This window comes from Esox lucius, chromosome 15 (assembly GCF_011004845.1).
Source record: "Esox lucius isolate fEsoLuc1 chromosome 15, fEsoLuc1.pri, whole genome shotgun sequence".
Taxonomy (NCBI): Eukaryota; Metazoa; Chordata; class Actinopteri; order Esociformes; family Esocidae; genus Esox; species Esox lucius.
Window position 1 is genome coordinate 22,400,510 of NC_047583.1, and position 17,621 is coordinate 22,418,130.

The window sequence follows — 17,621 nt, forward strand, 5'->3', positions numbered from 1 at the left end:
TCTGGTCTGAATAGAAAGGAAACCTGAGATGCTGACTTCTGTAACAACTGCATTTAAAAAAAAACAGCTTTACTCCATTTACTGCCATAAAGTACTAGATACAGACTTTTTTAAGCTATACACCTGAAACATAATCCTCAAACGCCCCTCCGTAGCCCTATAGCCCGGATGGGCCAAGTAGTTGAATTTCACTGCTTATTTCATTGAAATGAAACGGGATGGATTTGGGGATATTTCATTAATCTTCTTTTCCTTTCAGTGCAGAGGAAATTAAACTGAAATCGAGTTCAAAACATTCCTCCTCTAGTGATTGTTGCTGGGGTCTTGTGCTGCCAGTGGCCATTCTCTCTCTGGCAAGTTAGATGCCAATTAGTCACACAAATACCTCCCTGTCAGGGCCCTGATCCACTTGCAGAACATTATAGGCTCCTGGTCTGGCTGCATGTGTATTCCACCTTATTGAGATGGGTCCTGCTGCTTCAGGTGCAGAGAACACCACAGCAGCTGATCGACTTAGAACAACGAAATGCTCCTAAGTGCCCCGCTGTACCTCTTATAGTCCTATGAGCCCTGGTCAATAATAGTACACCATGTGGCCTAGGGTGATTCAGAGGTGTATGCGCTTTCTCTGTTTTACTGCTGAAAGCATGGTTTGAATCTGGTCCACTGCTCTTTTAGCAAGAAACTACAAATAAATATTTGCCCTACTATCTCTATCCTTGAAGCATAAAAATTCCTGAAAATGCATATATTTTTTAAAGGGGGAGTGCATCTTTCTGAAGAAAAGTGGTATTTGGTTTGCGATCATAGGGATACGTCCAGGCTGTATTGTATATACAGTATAGTATTACAACCATATCCAGGGCTTTTAGAGCTAGTCTAGAGCCTTACCTGAAACAATGAAGGACATTTACAATATACACAAGGTTAACTATGACTAATCTAAGTACATCTTTGGCTGTAAGTACAACATTTACTGATGATATCACTGATGAAAAAAATCTGATGATATTTGCACAGCACATTTTTGTTTAATTTTACATTTAAAAGCATTAAGGTTGCTTTTGTAGTTTTTTGGAAGGGCTCAACAAGACTTTCTGAAACACACTATAAATTACAAGGTAATAAAACAATACTGTACACTAACTATGCTTGTGCCCTTTTTTCTCCTTTCCCCAATTTCTGCAACTCCGAAAGGATTCTGAGAGTTGAAGATCACAGCAAGCCTTCTTGTTAGGCATGCATGCCATGCCAAGAGGCATTCTGCTTTTCTTCACACTGCACATCGAAACAAAGTCTGTCAGATCAGCGTGTGATGACCTCATGCTGAGTGCAATGAGACCAGAAAATCCCTGCTAATGATGGAAAAAGCACTACACGTGAGGCTTCTTAGACACTTATCAACTTGAATCTTGGATTGTGGTGGTCAACTTGATGCTTGGAAATACTTTTTGGGAAAAAATAAGAGTTTGAGCAGAATGTATTTTGAGTGACAATTATCATTATTTGAGTCACAATAATATTTATCATAAAATGAAGTCATTATGCAATTTGTCTCTACTTTTTCTACTAAGTAAGGGTGGCATGCATATTATTAATATTATTCTTCCTATTGCCAATGTTAGTTCTGTGTGTCTTTAAATGCAATGTGTGCAACGCTATTTTCAGCCAGCTGCAGCTTTCTTTAGATCTATCCATACCACTGGACACTGAATGTTCTCAATGAGGTCACTGGTTTCAGGTGCAAACATGTACAATTTGGAATCATGAATGTAAATGTTTATTCTAGTTTATTTTTAGGTCAAATTAGAACCTGGAAAAATAGTGGAGAGTAAAAGACCAAGGCAACTGCCCTGAGGGTTACCTACAGTGGGGAGAACAAGTATTTGACACACTGCCGATTTTGCAGGTGTTCCTACTTACAAAGCATGTAGAGGTCTGTAATTTTTATCATAGGTACACTTCAAAAATCCAGAAAATCACATTGTATGATTTTAAAATAATTAATTTGCATTATATTGCATGACATAAGTATTTGATCACCTACCAACCAGTAAGAATTCCGGCTCTCACAGACCTGTTAGTTTTTCTTTAAGAAGCCTCCTGTTCTCCACTCCACGTTACCTGTATAAAAGACACCTGTCCACACACTCAATTAAACAGACACCAACCTCTCCACAATGGCCAAGACCAGAGAGCTGTGTAAGGACATCAGGGATAAAATTATAGACCTGCGCAAGGCTGGGATGGGCTACAGGACAATAGGCAAGCAGCTTGGTGAGAAGGCAACAACTGTTTTTGCAATTATTAGAAAATGGAAGAAGTTCAAGATGACGGTCAATCTCCCTCGGTCTGGGGCACCATGCAAGATCTCACCTCGTGGGCCATCAATGATCATGAGGAAGGTGAGTGATCAGCCCAGAACTACACGGCAGGACCTGGTCAATGACCTGAAAAGAGCAGGGACCACAGTCTCTAAGAAAACCATTAATAACACACTACGCCGTCATGGATTAAAATCCTGCAGTGCATGCAAGGTCCCCCTGCTCAAGCCAGCGCATGTCCAGGCCCGTCTGAAGTTTGCCAATGACCATCTGGATGATCCAGAGGAGGAATGGGAGAAGGTCATGTGGTCTGATGAGACAAAAATAGAGCTTTTTGGTCTAAACTCCACTCGCCGTGTTTGGAGGAAGAAGAAGGATGAATACAACCCCAAGAACACCATCCCAACCGTGAAGCATGGAGGTGGAAACATCTTTCTTTTGGGATGCTTTTCTGCAAAGGGGACAGGACGACTGCACCGTATTGAGGGGAGGATGGATGGGGCCATGTATCGCGAGATCTTGGCCAACAACCTCCTTCCCTCAGTAAGAGCATTGAAGATGGGTTGTGGCTGGGTCTTCCAGCATGACAACGACCCCAAACACACAGCCAGGGCAACTAAAGTGTGGCTCATTAAGAAGCATCTCAAGGTCTGTATGGAGGAGTGGGCCAAAATCCCTGCTGCAGTGTGTGCAAGCCTGGTCAAGAACTACAGGAAACATATGATCTCTGTAATTGCAAACAAAGGTTTTTGTACCAAATATTAAGTTCTGCTTTTCTGATGTATCAAATACTTATGTTATGCAATAAAATGAAAATTATTTAACTAAAAATCATATAAATGTGATTTTCTGGAGAGTCCCTATGATAAAAATTACAGAATTCTACATGCTTTGTAAGTGGGAAAACCTGCTAAATGGCAGTGTATCAAATACTTGTTCTCTCCACTGTAATTGTACATTGCTGGCATTCGAGACATTTTATTGGATTAGTAAATTTCTCACCATGTGACGGCAGGTGATTTCAAGCCAAAGCAAGTTATATTTGTACACATTTTTTATCAGTAACACCAAAGGCTCCAACTATCATCTTATTATCTATAGATTTCCAGTTAGTCATCAGTCATCTGAGACAGCTCAGTAAAACTCCAAAAAATAATCCCTCAATTGGTTTATAGAGTTGGTAACAAACTAAGGCAGTTGTTGGAGCCAGCAATAGGTGCTTTACCAGTATGGAAAAGTGCTTATTACCGTTTTGGAATATTGCTAGCTTCCTGTGTAACCTGTGGACACAAACAGTCTTAGGATTCGGTTAAAAACTGTATGGCAAACAAATGTGACAATACAGTCTTTTACCATTCTTTAATTTCCCAAAAAGGTTTTCTATACAAGGTGACATCATAATTCATGATCAACCAATATGTTTTTATTTCCCACTCTAAATTGTCCAAATTCATCACAGCAGTTATTTTATATTTTTTCTTCCACCTTAACAGTGAAATTGGGATTGAAATTACTAGCAAATCATAAAAATGACCCAACAATTTAAATGGACAACACAAGACAATCCATATGACAATAAAATAGGACATTCTTACTTCCTTGCTTCTGTAAATCTATACATTTCCCATTGCATTCGCTGAAATTAACCATGGAACACCAAATCATTATAAGCATACGGCTATGCCTAAAATGCTGCAGTTCTTATTGAATTACCCCACTGGAGATAACATCTAGAGCTTTTTAGTGCCAATAACAACATACTGAGAGTGGTCTAATGTGATAGGTTGTACCATGGGTTGACTAAAGGTTTAAAGCATTACCATGCATTGTTTATTACGACAGTTATGCTTGCCATAATTGAATGTTCTGTTTATTTTAGGCATGAACTGACTTTATCAAGTAAATACGGTCCAGTGAGTTCCATCCATTAGAAAACAGTTGATTGATAGTATAATGGCAAATGTCCATAGACTAAACATGAGTAAATAAATACATATCCCCAGCACTGTAGTTTCTGATGCTTTTTCATGTCAAGAACAACATTTGTCTTACTGATTATAATACATCACAGTGATTATTTGAATGATTTTAGTACAAACTCAGTAACTCAATTTTACACAGATTCCTTTCAGTGAAAGAAAAGGTTTTCCTTCTCTCAAAGTGTGGTTTAGAGAAAGAGGGGAAATTACGCAACTTGACCCCCTAAAACTCCAGGGAAACCAAAGGGCTTAATATCTTATAAACGTTCAGTGCGCCGGAGGCCAAAACATTGACAGTTTAGAGCTAAGGGGAATGTTAATATGTATTTGCCGGATTATTAAATTATGTATATGACAAACTTCCCTAAGAATGTACAGTAGGTTTTTAGCAGAAGAAGGGGTTATAAGCAAATCCGTCCCTTAGCTCTGTACTCCAGTTACGGCTAACGATGGTAATTATGACATAGCTTAACTGTAATACTGGATTGATTTTCAAGCTCCCGAATAACCCCTCTCACTGGCACGTTGCATCGCTACACCCCGCGGCTCAACAAAAGGTGCGCTGATCTGAGTTTGTGTAGGATACACAGACCAAGCGCTTTTTGGCACCAGAGCCTCGGCGAGGGGATGCGAGGAGAAAGAGAAAGTGTCGTGGCTGGCAGAAGCAGGCAAGCAGCAGAGCTGTGGGTGTTTCAGTAGGGTTAATACTGCAAGGCCATATAAAGACCGGATTAAGGCCTAGGCTTACACAACCGGGAAGAAAATTGAATGTTTGTTAGAAAATATGCAGCTAATTCCATTCTGTCATCAGTGGATATTAAAGATTATTACCTGGCATGTCAAATTATTTGTAAATCACAAAGGCGGCACTGTTAAAATTGTCTTCTAATTTCCAGAGGCTAGAAGTGACCGTGGACTTGAGTGGGGTATCGTCTTATAGTAGGTCAAGGTTTTTACGGATTTGTATCCCTTTGTTGAAGAAAAGAAATACCACATTTACTTTTTTAACCTGACTTCTTAATTGAAATTCGTAAGATTTTACCAGGATGTGCTGTGACACACACGGAAAACGAGACAGATAATGTCTCAGTGAGTAAGAACCCAGACTCTGTCAACAGAAGCTTTCTTGCTCCATGAGGTGGTGGAGAACACCTAGCACACCTAACATTCTGGGGTTGTCCTACAGACTCATAATTTATGCACCCCATGAAAAGAAAAAGGGGGCCAAGTAGTGGACAAAGAGGTTGTCCTCTGCAGCTCTCAGGCTAGGGTACAGGCAGGGCAGGGAAGGGCAGGATATTTGGCACCTGTACTGGATTAATGCAGACCACCAGTAGCAGACAGAGTTAAGCTGGAAGATTGAGTTACGAGGGGAGAGCAGAGAGGAGAGGGCAGACCAACCAACTGGGCCCAGGTGCTCAGCTCAGGGTAATACCTCCCGGATCACAACAATATGGTTCTGTTTTAGAACTCCCTCTCTTTACGCTCCCTTTCCCCCTCCTACCTTCGTCCTGAGCCAAAGGACTTGGTCTGCTGCCACTACACGGGCTGACCTGAGGGTGGCAGTTTCTGCCTCAAGGTTTGTCTGTCTGTCTATCTTTACTGTTTGTCTTTACAGTCTGTTCTGCCTGTCTTTACTTTGTTTGTGTCAGTCATTACTTGCTATGCTGTGTCTGTTTTTATTGTCTTTTAATCTCTAAATTGTCTATATTGTTTCACTGTGTTTACTATGTGACAATTTTTTTACTGTCCAATTTATTCTTTGTGTCTGTCAATATGGTCTGTCTTGACTTAATACACTGTTTGACTCTGTCCATACTGTCTGTGTGTTTTTACTGTCCATCTATACTGTCTGTGTGTTTTTACTGTCCATCTATACTGTCTGTGTGTTTTTACTGTCTGTCTATACTGTGTGTGTTTTACTGTCATTCTATACTGTCTGTGTTTTTACTGTCAGTCTATACTGTCTGTGTGTTTTTACTGTCCATCTATACTGTCTGTGTGTTTTTACTGTCCGTCTATACTGTTTGTGTGTTTTTACATTCCGTCTATACTTTCTGTGTGTTTTTACTGTCCATCTATACTGTCTGTGTGTTTTACTGTCCGTCTATACTGTCTGTGTGTTTTTACTGTCTGTCTATACTGTCTGTGTGTTTTTACTGTCCATCTATACTGTCTGTGTATTTTTACTGTCCATCTATACTGTCTGTGTGTTTTTACTGTCCGTCTATACTGTCTGTGTGTTTTTACTGTCAGTCTATACTGTCTGTGTGTTTTTACTGCCAGTCTATACTGTTTGTGTGTTTTTACTGTCCGTCTATACTGTCTGTGTCTTTTTACTGTCAGTCTATACTGTCTGTGTATTTTTACTGTCAGTCTATACTGTCTGTGTGTTTTTACTGTCAGTCTATACTGTCTGGGTATTTTTACTGTCCATCTATACTGTCTGTGTGTTTTTACTGTCCGTCTATACTGTCAGTCTTTACTTTCAATTGTTCCTAACTAGTGTTGGTTCAACAAGACAATTTCTGTATCTGAAATTGCACCCAATTTTCAGATTAGTGTTTGATTAATCTGCTCTATTCATTTGCTGTAATAATGTACCACATTAATGTCCTCGATTGAAGTGCTGTATTTCCTTAGCTTTTCAAAACTTTCCCAGCTCTTACTCTGTGTAAATTTTTGCGTTTGTGTATGTACAGTATGTATTTATGTAACGCATGTGTGTGCACACATTGCCCCTCTGGACTGATTAGTGTTTCCATGTTGTGTAGTTAGACATTGCTTGAGTCCTCTAGCACCCTCCCATGGCTAACAGACAGGCCTGTTGAACGGTTGTCTCTGTTGCTGTCCATGGTATTTTCCATGGTGTTAAACCCAAATTAGTGAACCACATGTTGAGCGTGGAGGGATGGAGACAAGCGAAGACAGCACTTTTTGTAACATATTTCCATTTACAAAACTCATACCCAACTCTATTATATGCACAGTATTTATTCACACCTATGAATACAAAATGGAAACATAATTGTAGACATGGTTGGTCTCATTGAAATTATCGAGAAAGACATTTCTGTGTAGGAATGTAAAGACATAGCCTCTCTGTGTTTAATGTAAACCTTTTTGAATTTTTCTACATTTAAATGAAAATGACAGGAAAATCAAAGTGTATTTCAGTGTGGCGTTAAGGTGGTTGGGTTAAAGTTTTAATATGCTATATTAAATTCCTCCCTGTCACGTCTGCTCCCAGAGGGCTGTTTTGATAGAATAATTCTAGGTTCTGTTATAATTCTGCCATGGCTTTTAGAACTGCTTAGAAATTCTTGCAATTCTAAAGCATGTTAAGTAGCACCTTTCTGCCCAGGCAGTGAGGGCATCCAGGCACAGCTGAAAGAAGAGGGAGGCAGGGAGGGGAGCACATTGCTAACCATCCCCCTGCTGCCTGCTCCAAAGTGTAGCCTAAATGCCTTTCTGACTCCTGACATGACAGATTGGCAGCATCCCAAATGACAACCTCTACTTTTTTTTTCTGCACTACCTTTAACCAGGGCGCACATCACTCTGGTCAATATTAGTGCACTATGATGGGGGTAGGGTGCCCTTCGGGCCTGGTGAACTGACAAGCACGCTGGCAGGGCTGTATCCTTGTGTGCTTTGCATTCCAGTCTTAGTGCTGCCATCACACCGCAGCACGTCATGGCATTCATGATGGAGCTGCTTTTAATCAGTAATTACCAGGATTGGCTGGTGGATTCACCCAATAATGAATGATTGATAACCTCTAAAATAAAGAGTGGACCCATTCTGGCTTCTGACAGGTCCTTTGGGCAAATTTGATGTTAGTAGTGAACGAAACCGTTTAAGTCAAAAAATGACTGCTGGACACAGGATGGAATAGCTTGTCCACTCAATACGTGTCTACCATTTTGAAGAGGAACAGGCAGGAGGTGCTGTCTTTGATGTAGGGCATATATGCCAGCACAGTCACATGGAGCCTTTTTGTTCTCAGACTCTGAATTAGTCTATTTGCCACAAATAAAATGCAACAAATATGTCTTCATATGACTGGTTTGTATGTGAAAATATTGTAAAAGATGGATTGAAATCAGGGCAGATTTTAAATTGTATCAAATTATATATTAATTTGTAGTTACTCAAAAAAATTAGATTGTGTGTTGCTTACATTTTACAATTACCGCCAGTGACTTTAATAACACATATTACTATTGGATATTTAATTTCTTATTACATTCTACTTACAGAAAATATAGGCTGATGTTATTTTGAATTCTCTGTATCAATAGAAAATAAATCTGTATCAACTTCTGCATCAAGTGAATATAAGTTATATCAATCTTTAGACCTGTCAGTTGAACGTAAATTGTTTCAATAAATTGTCAGCACCAGCCTATTTACTGTACACTCAAGGGCTTTTTTGAATATAAGGCAGCTTTTACACTATAGGATTTTGAGGTTATTACATTTGCAACTTAGTTGAACTCCATGTGTGAGGAACATGCTTGTGGACAATAAGTAGATTTTATGACAGGGGAATGTATGATGTTTGCGGTGTATTTTACATCTGCGCAGGCCTGGTTGAAGCGCTTGCGGTTTGTTCCATACCCAGACGCTTTCGGGGTGTCCTTGAACTGTTTCTGGGCTCCCACATACACATGGGTTTCATATGGTTCCACGGCCGGTGACGCGACCCTCAGTGATCCAACAAAAGGCACACTGTAACTCCGCAGTGCATGGCACACTGCATATGACAGCTCTGACATGTACAATAAATATGGACTTCTCCATGGCTGTATGTATAAAATGATAGATATGATTTGGAGAGAGCTTTGTTAATCCTGTGCCTAGTCTGTCCTGTGGCAGTTGTCCCTGTGTTCACACACACACACACACACACACACACACACACACACACACACACACACACGCGCACACACACACACACACGCGAGAAATACCCTTGCTGAAATACACAGGAAATAAACATACAGTACAGACTGGTCTGGCACCAACACTCACCCAAGCTGTGTACAGTGTATGGCTCTGTCTGTCTGTCTGTGTATGTCTAGCACTCCATACACACTCACAGTACACCTACACACTCCTGTAGATATACAGACTACACAGTCCACAAACACACAGACAGACACACACACTTACAGTACACCCACACAGTCCTGTAGATATACAGACTACACAGTCCACAAACACACAGACACACATACACTTCCCCTATCAAATCCACATTTGGGACAATAGACATCTAAGTTGTCTCCAAGCAATCAATCCAACTTGACCAGACGAGTACACATTTAGCATTGAGTCTGGCACTGCACATATGGCTGTGTATGGCTCTGTAAATACATGGGTACTTGGGAACACAACAGAAGCCCCCAGTATAACCTTCAGTTTTATCTGATTATGCTGGGCGACTTTGGTGCATTTCTCTGCCTGTTAATTTGACTATAAGTCTTGACTTTGCATTGTCAATGACTACTGGTTCGCTCACTTATTCTTAGCAGTACATATCTATTTATCAATATTTTTGTTCTAGTAGGTGTTTGTCGCTTACAATGGCATGTCATCCGGCTACTGACATGACGTTGACATGTGCGCTTAAAATGCTGTGATTCAAACTCAAAAGCTGAGAGCCCCGCTGTACTATTCGTTTTATTCATCCCAGCTTGAATGCGGTTGCATTACAAAACCCCTTTTTGATTTGCTGTATTTAAACAGGTTTTAGAGATCAGGCCCCTGATATATAAAGATGCCTACGGAGAGCGGATCCCATTGTATACGGCTCTCTCCGCTGTCCACAGGGCCACCATTTACCGTCGTGATTGACGCCATCTATTCATATAGTAAGTGGCGCCTTCATACCTCTTTCGCAGCTTTTAATTTCAAATGGCCGTTTCGTTTTAGCAATCCTTTTGACTGCCACTTGGAAGTTGAAATGTAAAAATTCGAGAAAATAATAAGGCCATATGCCATTTTTTTCTTGTTTGAATTACAGTGTGACTGCAATGCAGAGCCTAAAGTGCAAGTGCCTTTTCATAACGCATAAAAGGCTGACATGTTTACATATCAAAGGGCTACAGGCCAATTTCTGTCAAAATAATACATGAAGTTAAGCAGTACAAGCATTTGATTTAAACACTAGTCGTCGGAGAAAAATTCTAGATCACATGAGCTTTTAGCATTTTCTTTCACGTAAAATAGGTTACATGTTAAATCATTACAATAGCTACGCAACCATTTAGGCTATTCATTAATGTAAAGCCGCTTATCAGTGAAAAAAAGAACCAGTCAGAGAAACCATCATTGTCAGTGATGTTGCATCTTATTTATAAGCACACATTTAAGTTAATTACTTCAAGATAAACAGGCAAAACACAATTCTTACCTGATGCTCTGAAGTCCAACAATTCATCGACAAAACTAAGATAGGCTAATTAGGAGGAAAAACCTGACACCCGTTTCTATAAACATGGACGAATGAAATATTACTGTATTTTAAAATTGTCTTTATTTTGGCCATAGGGGATTTTGTTCGCTTTTGTTTTTGAGTGTATTTTATGGAACAAGGTTTAAGCAATTTAATTAATATATTAATATTTTACTGAAGGTTTAGGCAATAAAACTCCTAACATTTGCCCAGAATAAAATATGAACGAGGGGGTTTGATATGATATTATACCTGAATGCATTATGTGCTACGTCCTGAATAAATATCAGTCTGCACATTTTAGGATGGTAGGTAACATCAATTACAGTCAACTTATAATATTTGCGTTTTCATACACTAGTTGTGTTATTACATTAACATCAATATCAAGATATTCATTGCAAATACCCATAGCCTAGCTAAATTTGTAATTTGATGATTATATTTAACTGAAAGTTTTTACATGAAGCGTATTTTATTGTTTTTATACATGTTGAAATGTAATCAATATGCTAGGTATATTTCCTATTGCTTTAAAATGCTTATATGGAAGAATTATACGAATTTCGAATGAAGAAAGCGACACTTAATAAAATTAGGATTTTATTTAAATGAATTGGGTACATTTCTACATAGCAAAAACCCTACTTCAGTGTACACTTTTCATAACTGTATTCGTATTCTAGCTGAATCGTGTTCGCACCACTCCATAAGTCTATCACTGATAGAACGCAATCAACACGCTCGTGAATGTAAAAACCCAAAGGCGTGAGTTCAATTACCGAAGTGGGTACCAGGGAATAGCCTCCTTACCACCTACTCAGTCCATTCTCACTAGCGCACTGAAGCAACAGCGAATTTTCCCATCTGCGAATTTCATTTGATTAGCCGCGTAATTCTAATAACTTTTCTCTAACTCTAAGAATAGAAGCAGTAATAGTCGTTATCTTATCACAGCGAGAGTAATATGTTCATTGAGCGAGTAGTTAGCCGAGGTGTTTAAAGTTAACACGCACGATTTCCTTCCCACTGAGATAGCCCGGCTGATGGTGTAAACAGAGATAATCTCCTCACGACCATCTCCTGTGGTGAGTTCTGTGACGGTCGTGTCAGACCGACTATTTCCCAAATAACATACAGCTAAATAGACTCGGACACGGATCCTCAAACGTAATGTAATACTTATTTAAATGTTGTGAGTCTACTTATTTTTATTCATTTAATGTGTAGAATGAGAGTTGGGCCCCTATTGTGGTTTTATTTTTTGTGGCTATTTTAGAATTTGGTGACAGAATATATAGACCTAAATGCTTAAATGAATTGATATAGTCTAGATAAAACTTGACAGCTACACTGATTAGTAGATAGATTTGTCAGGAAGCATGTAGTATCTGATTCTTTACTAATAGCCTAATGATTTCAGAGAGAATTTATTTACCAATCTTTTTGCGGACAATGAAATTAACCTGATTAGCCTACCTTGTAGAATTTGCCCTCAACTGCACTGACTTGGGTGGTTTGTTTCAAAATTCTGCAAACAGTACGGATTAACTTAATTGAATTAATTCTCAATACACAGATCTGTGCCTTTCACACCGTTGTTAAACCTAAAACCAGCCTATCTCTGCTCTCAGTTCGTCATCCGCTTCTCCAGCACAGGCTCATCTGGTTGGTGACGTCAGCGGAGTATATAAGGGGGCTGGAGTTCAAGTGGACCACGAAAACAAGACCTGTTTGTGAATCCTCAGTCTTAACGCGCCCACCGGACACCGGAGTCCGTCTAACACGAGAAAACACGCCAAAGTAAACAATCTTGATGTTAGAACGCAGATTGAGGAACTTTCTACATACTTTCTCCTGACCGAAATCGTATTTTTAAAAGCGACGTGTTTTTTTATCTCTACTTTCGCATATTGGTGATGCCCGCTGGTATGTTTAGCATCGACAGTATTCTGGCAGGGAGACCCACTGGCAAGGATTCGGTGCTTCTCCATCGGAATGCTCCGGTGGTGTTTTCGAACCTCGCGGATTCCATCTACACCGCTGCTGATTATAATGGACTGTATTCGCACACAACCGGACCTTCGCCCCCGGGAATTCAGGCGGTGAACGGGACTAGAATAGGATATAATAACTATTATTACGGACAACTGCATGTGCAGGGCCCTACTGGCCCTGCGTGCTGTGGCGCTATCCCTACTCTCGGCTCGCAACAGTGCCCGTGTATTCCAACAGGTATGAAGTTAAAAACTCTGCATGTTCCTTGATGGAAAATACCATGCTACCTGTAATATCTGTAATGTTACTTAGCGGATGGTGGATAGGCCTACTATAAATTGATTGGTGTTAACTATGAATGCACCCAATCCGTTGGCTATATACACCTTTTGGTGCCAAATAACCTTTCTTACAAGTCGGTCAGCGGTAAAGGTTGTACATTTAGGCCTACGCATAACTGAAATATCTGTATACTGACCTTTGTAGTCACGACTATTGGACGAGTATGGTGTTACCTCTGTGTACATTTAAAAACAAATCCTAATAATTTCGTATGTGTCTATATTTGATATTTGTTAATTAATTAGTAATGTTGTGACCAATTCGGTCTGGTGATTAATGAAATAATAAAATGTAGGCTAATTTTAATGTAGCAATTGTTTATATTATATATAGGCTATTCACTTACTGTTCATTTCTCCTGGCAGGTTATGACAGCACAGGATCCGTACTCATCTCTCCCGTCCCGCACCAGATGATGTCCTATATGAACGTGGGCACCTTGTCTCGGACGGAGTTACAACTCCTAAACCAGCTCCACTGCCGACGCAAGAGAAGACATCGGACCATCTTTACCGACGAGCAGCTCGAGGCCCTGGAAAACCTCTTTCAAGAAACCAAGTACCCAGATGTGGGCACGCGGGAACAGCTCGCGCGGAAAGTGCACCTACGGGAGGAGAAGGTCGAGGTGAGTTGCTGAACGTGTATATTTTAATAAAATATATGTGGTGGTGGACCTATCCGTATTTTAAGTCAAATTAGTATTTAGGTATGAATACTCTATATTCGTTCCGCTTTTTTTTTTTCTTTTTTTTTTTTTAAATACGCACATAGCCTTAATGGAATGGACATAATTTAGTCAAGCGTTAACGTACATCGCTTACATCTCTCTAAAGCCAATATTAGTAGTCTATGAAGTCCAAATTACTTTACAGTTACTCTACAACAGGGTCTGACAAATATTCTGTACTAAGTACAAGTATTTTATCTTTTATTTTCGCATAGGTGTGGTTCAAAAACAGACGAGCGAAATGGAGAAGACAGAAAAGGTCGTCCTCCGAAGAGTCTGAAAATTCACAGAAATGGAACAAATCTACGAAAACGCCCACAGAGAAAACTGAGGAAAACAAAAGTGACGTGGATTCTGACAGCTGATATTGGTTTAACACAACTAAGACAAAATACATGCATAATCGCGAATGTTGTTTGGACTTGTACATAGTGTAAATGTCACGTGGACTGAAGTAATGATATGTGTTGCCACGATGTTGCACAGTTGTATAGTAAATCTTAGTTTTGTTATTGCTATGGGGTAGGCTATTTATATTTAATTTAAAGTGTAATATTACTTATACAGTCCTGAAAATGTGATGCCTGGATACATTTTCTGGCGTCTCAGTATTTCGCGATCTGTCGACTTTTCATATGGAAATTACTAAATGTTATAAATATGATATAATTTTATTTTACTCTAGTGGTTCCTCACCACGATTTACCGCAAATAATTTTCTGAAATGGCATCCATGGGATAATATATTTTAGAGTTGCAGTCACAAACGTACATGGAACTTTAGCCTAGACGCTGGCAACCTTCAAAAAAGGCCTAGGGCCTACCTAAAAATAAAAACAAGTGCATTTGTCAACTCTTTTAACATAGCCTACCTACAGACGTGTTTGGGGATTTGACTGAAACGTAATGTCTATATGTTGCAATTATTGATAATTACACTAACAATGAATATACATTAAATCATATATGAATCATCTCTATTTCGTTTGTCTCTTTTCAATTTAATTGTTTTTCTATTTCTAATAATATTATGGGCGTTCATAATAGGAAATTAATGCTTAGCCTGTATGTACCAATCAGTGTTTTTATTTATTTATTATTAGAATCAATTCATTTGAAAAAGACGCAATTTAAAAGGCACATTTGCTGGATATGGACCTGCAATATGCTTTCGATAACAGGGATGTTGAGCTTCTAGTCTTTTTTTAAATGTTCTACAGTGTTTCGAATCCGTAGGCCTACAACATATAGGCTATGCAGTTATTTTCGATTCAGACGCATTAATACAACGTGAGATGTGGAAAAGATTAAGAAAACATACTTTTTAAATGACTAAATGAGTTCCCAAGCTGTTCCCTTCATTTATATGAATGCAAAATATATTAGCTCGTAAAAAAGCCTAACCAATTTTTGTTTACTACAGATAACGGAATCCATCAATTGTTAACGTATTTAAAGTAGCATGTATTCATAACCCATTTTAATAATTATACAAACGATTGTGTTTGTCGCTTGATGACAAGTGTAGTTATATTTCAGTGAAGCACTCTACGGAATGATCTATTATCTCTTTCACAGTCAATGGTTTACTGTAGGTCTTTAATAACTGTCGAGAATTAATCCCCTAACACCCAGTTTATATTTACTTCCGATTGTATATCCTTATATCTCACTAAAAGTCAAAATGACTAACAGTTTTATGCAATATATTGATCAAGAGAAGAGTCAGTTGCTTAAGTAAAAAAATCTCACACAGGATACGGCAGATACTGTGCAATTGGGTACAGATCTATTGCAATACTCACAGCGCTAGCACATGATAAGACTACTTTATATTTAAATTTATGTTCAAGCGCTTATTTTACAGAAAATAATAGGCTACACCGTAATATGTGCAAACAGTATTATGTTTGTTATTACAAAAAAGTGATTACATTCAAATAGTTTTTCATAATGCACACAATAATGATTTTCACAGCTGATCAGGTGTATGTCACACAAAATCCATCTTATTTCGCCCATGCTTCCACCTACCCAAATATCTATTTAAAAGAGAACATGGATATGCGTAGCGTTTACAATGTCGTATTACACTGTTTTATGCTGCCAGTCCTTTTTTCATTTGTGTATTTCCAAGTGTTAAATGTGCTATAGTATATCTATATAGTTAAAGAAGTGGAGTGCCTGCATGCTTCCACAAAATAAAAATAAATGTTGCAGATGTTCAGTTTACGTTTCCATCCCATAGGGCAGTGTAACAGGAATGATCAGTATAACTTCAATTTTTGATATTCACAGTTTCCATCTTCCAAGTTAAGAGAATTTAAATGAGCCTAAAGCACTGACAAAAAAACACAAATAAAACAGGCATTTTCCTTTCAAATCAATGTGAATTATGTGTGAATTCAGTAATTAGTTACCTTAGTGTTAGGTACACTATCCCTACTCCAATTCATATTCCTTGATGATAGCAGTCCTTCTGTGGCATTTATATTTTGCTTGTGAAGCATAAATGTAATAGAAGTTGACTTTCTAAACCAACAGTTGTTCTGTTAGTGAACCACAAGGTTAAGCCCTAACCTCTCACCAGAGCATGCCTACCAGAAGTGGAATAAACAGGCCACATAGTTAACCATTCTTGTAGATAGCATAGCATCTACAATATTGGCCAATTTGAAAAGTCATGTCCTGTGTGCAGAGTTTACAAAAACACTGGCTAAGTAATGTACTCTTTCACTTTCAGTACTGAACATGTCATGTTTGCTATGGGTTGTTTTGTTGGATACTCTTAGAATTAGTTTGGGGACCCCTGGAGATTCTCAAAAAAACCCTAGAGTTTTTCAAGGAACCATGGCTAGTCAATGGGTCATATTTGCACATTTGTTAGTTCTTAAAGGGACCTTCAATTAGTGATATAGGAACGGGTTGTTGGGTTGTTGGAGGAAGTTTGGGCTGAAGGCGTGGCCAAGTAGGGGAACGGCTATTTATTCTTTGGATGCCCAGTTAATTGAAATGCAATTTGGTTTTATCTGTTCTGTTGTAATGCCATCATCTAAAGATTGAACACTGACAGTTTTTAGTTTCAATGAGGGTTGGATGAGTTCATAAAGAACCTATGTCGTAAGTATGTAATAGCTAATGTACATTTTATTCATATTTACTACAATATTAAATATGAATATATATTAAATGAAACAAAAACAGAGATTACGTAAATGGGAGCAGTGGCCAAAATATTATCTGAAAGCCTCACTTCTTATAAACCACACCTTTAATATGATATGCTGCCACCTTTTTCAACATATTATTCAAAAGCTTCAAAATGTAACCTCTCCCATCTCCAAAATGTTTTGGTTCAAACCTTTACACAATGATTCCTAAGATACCCTTTTTAAAGTGTTTCCTCAAAGAACCCTTTGCTCAAGTAAGTTTCAGGCATCGAGACAATTTTAGAATGGTAAAAGTTTAATCCAGGCACCTTTACTTTTAAGAGGGCATGCTGTTATTTGAACTTGTTGTCAATTAAATAAGACAGCTCGATTTGAGAAACAGAGACATGACGGCAACTGTAACAAATCAATTGGTTAATTACATGCAGGAAAAACTACATGAATTGACCTTGAATATTCCTGTGCCTATGTAATGTTGCAGCTAAGTTATTTTATACATTTTGGCAATGAACTGGAATATGAGTTTCAAGAAATGATTTCAAAAGTAATTCATTTTGGCATAAAATCTGTTTTATGTCACAACTTATGTCATATCGAAGGGATAACATTTTAACTTTT

At 38.6% G+C, this 17,621-nt stretch overlaps 1 protein-coding gene across 1 annotated transcript; it reads left to right on the plus strand.

Annotated features, from left to right (window-relative positions):
• The first annotated feature begins 5,838 nt into the window (after nucleotides 1–5,838).
• Nucleotides 5,839–14,813, plus strand: gsc (goosecoid). Its single transcript, XM_010878754.3, has 5 exons — nucleotides 5,839–5,882; nucleotides 10,058–10,182; nucleotides 12,401–13,001; nucleotides 13,472–13,731; nucleotides 14,049–14,813. Exons 3-5 carry the CDS (start codon nucleotides 12,686–12,688, stop codon nucleotides 14,196–14,198), a joined length of 726 nt encoding a protein of 241 aa, XP_010877056.1. The 5' UTR covers nucleotides 5,839–5,882; nucleotides 10,058–10,182; nucleotides 12,401–12,685; the 3' UTR covers nucleotides 14,199–14,813.
• Nucleotides 14,814–17,621: the final 2,808 nt, after the last annotated feature.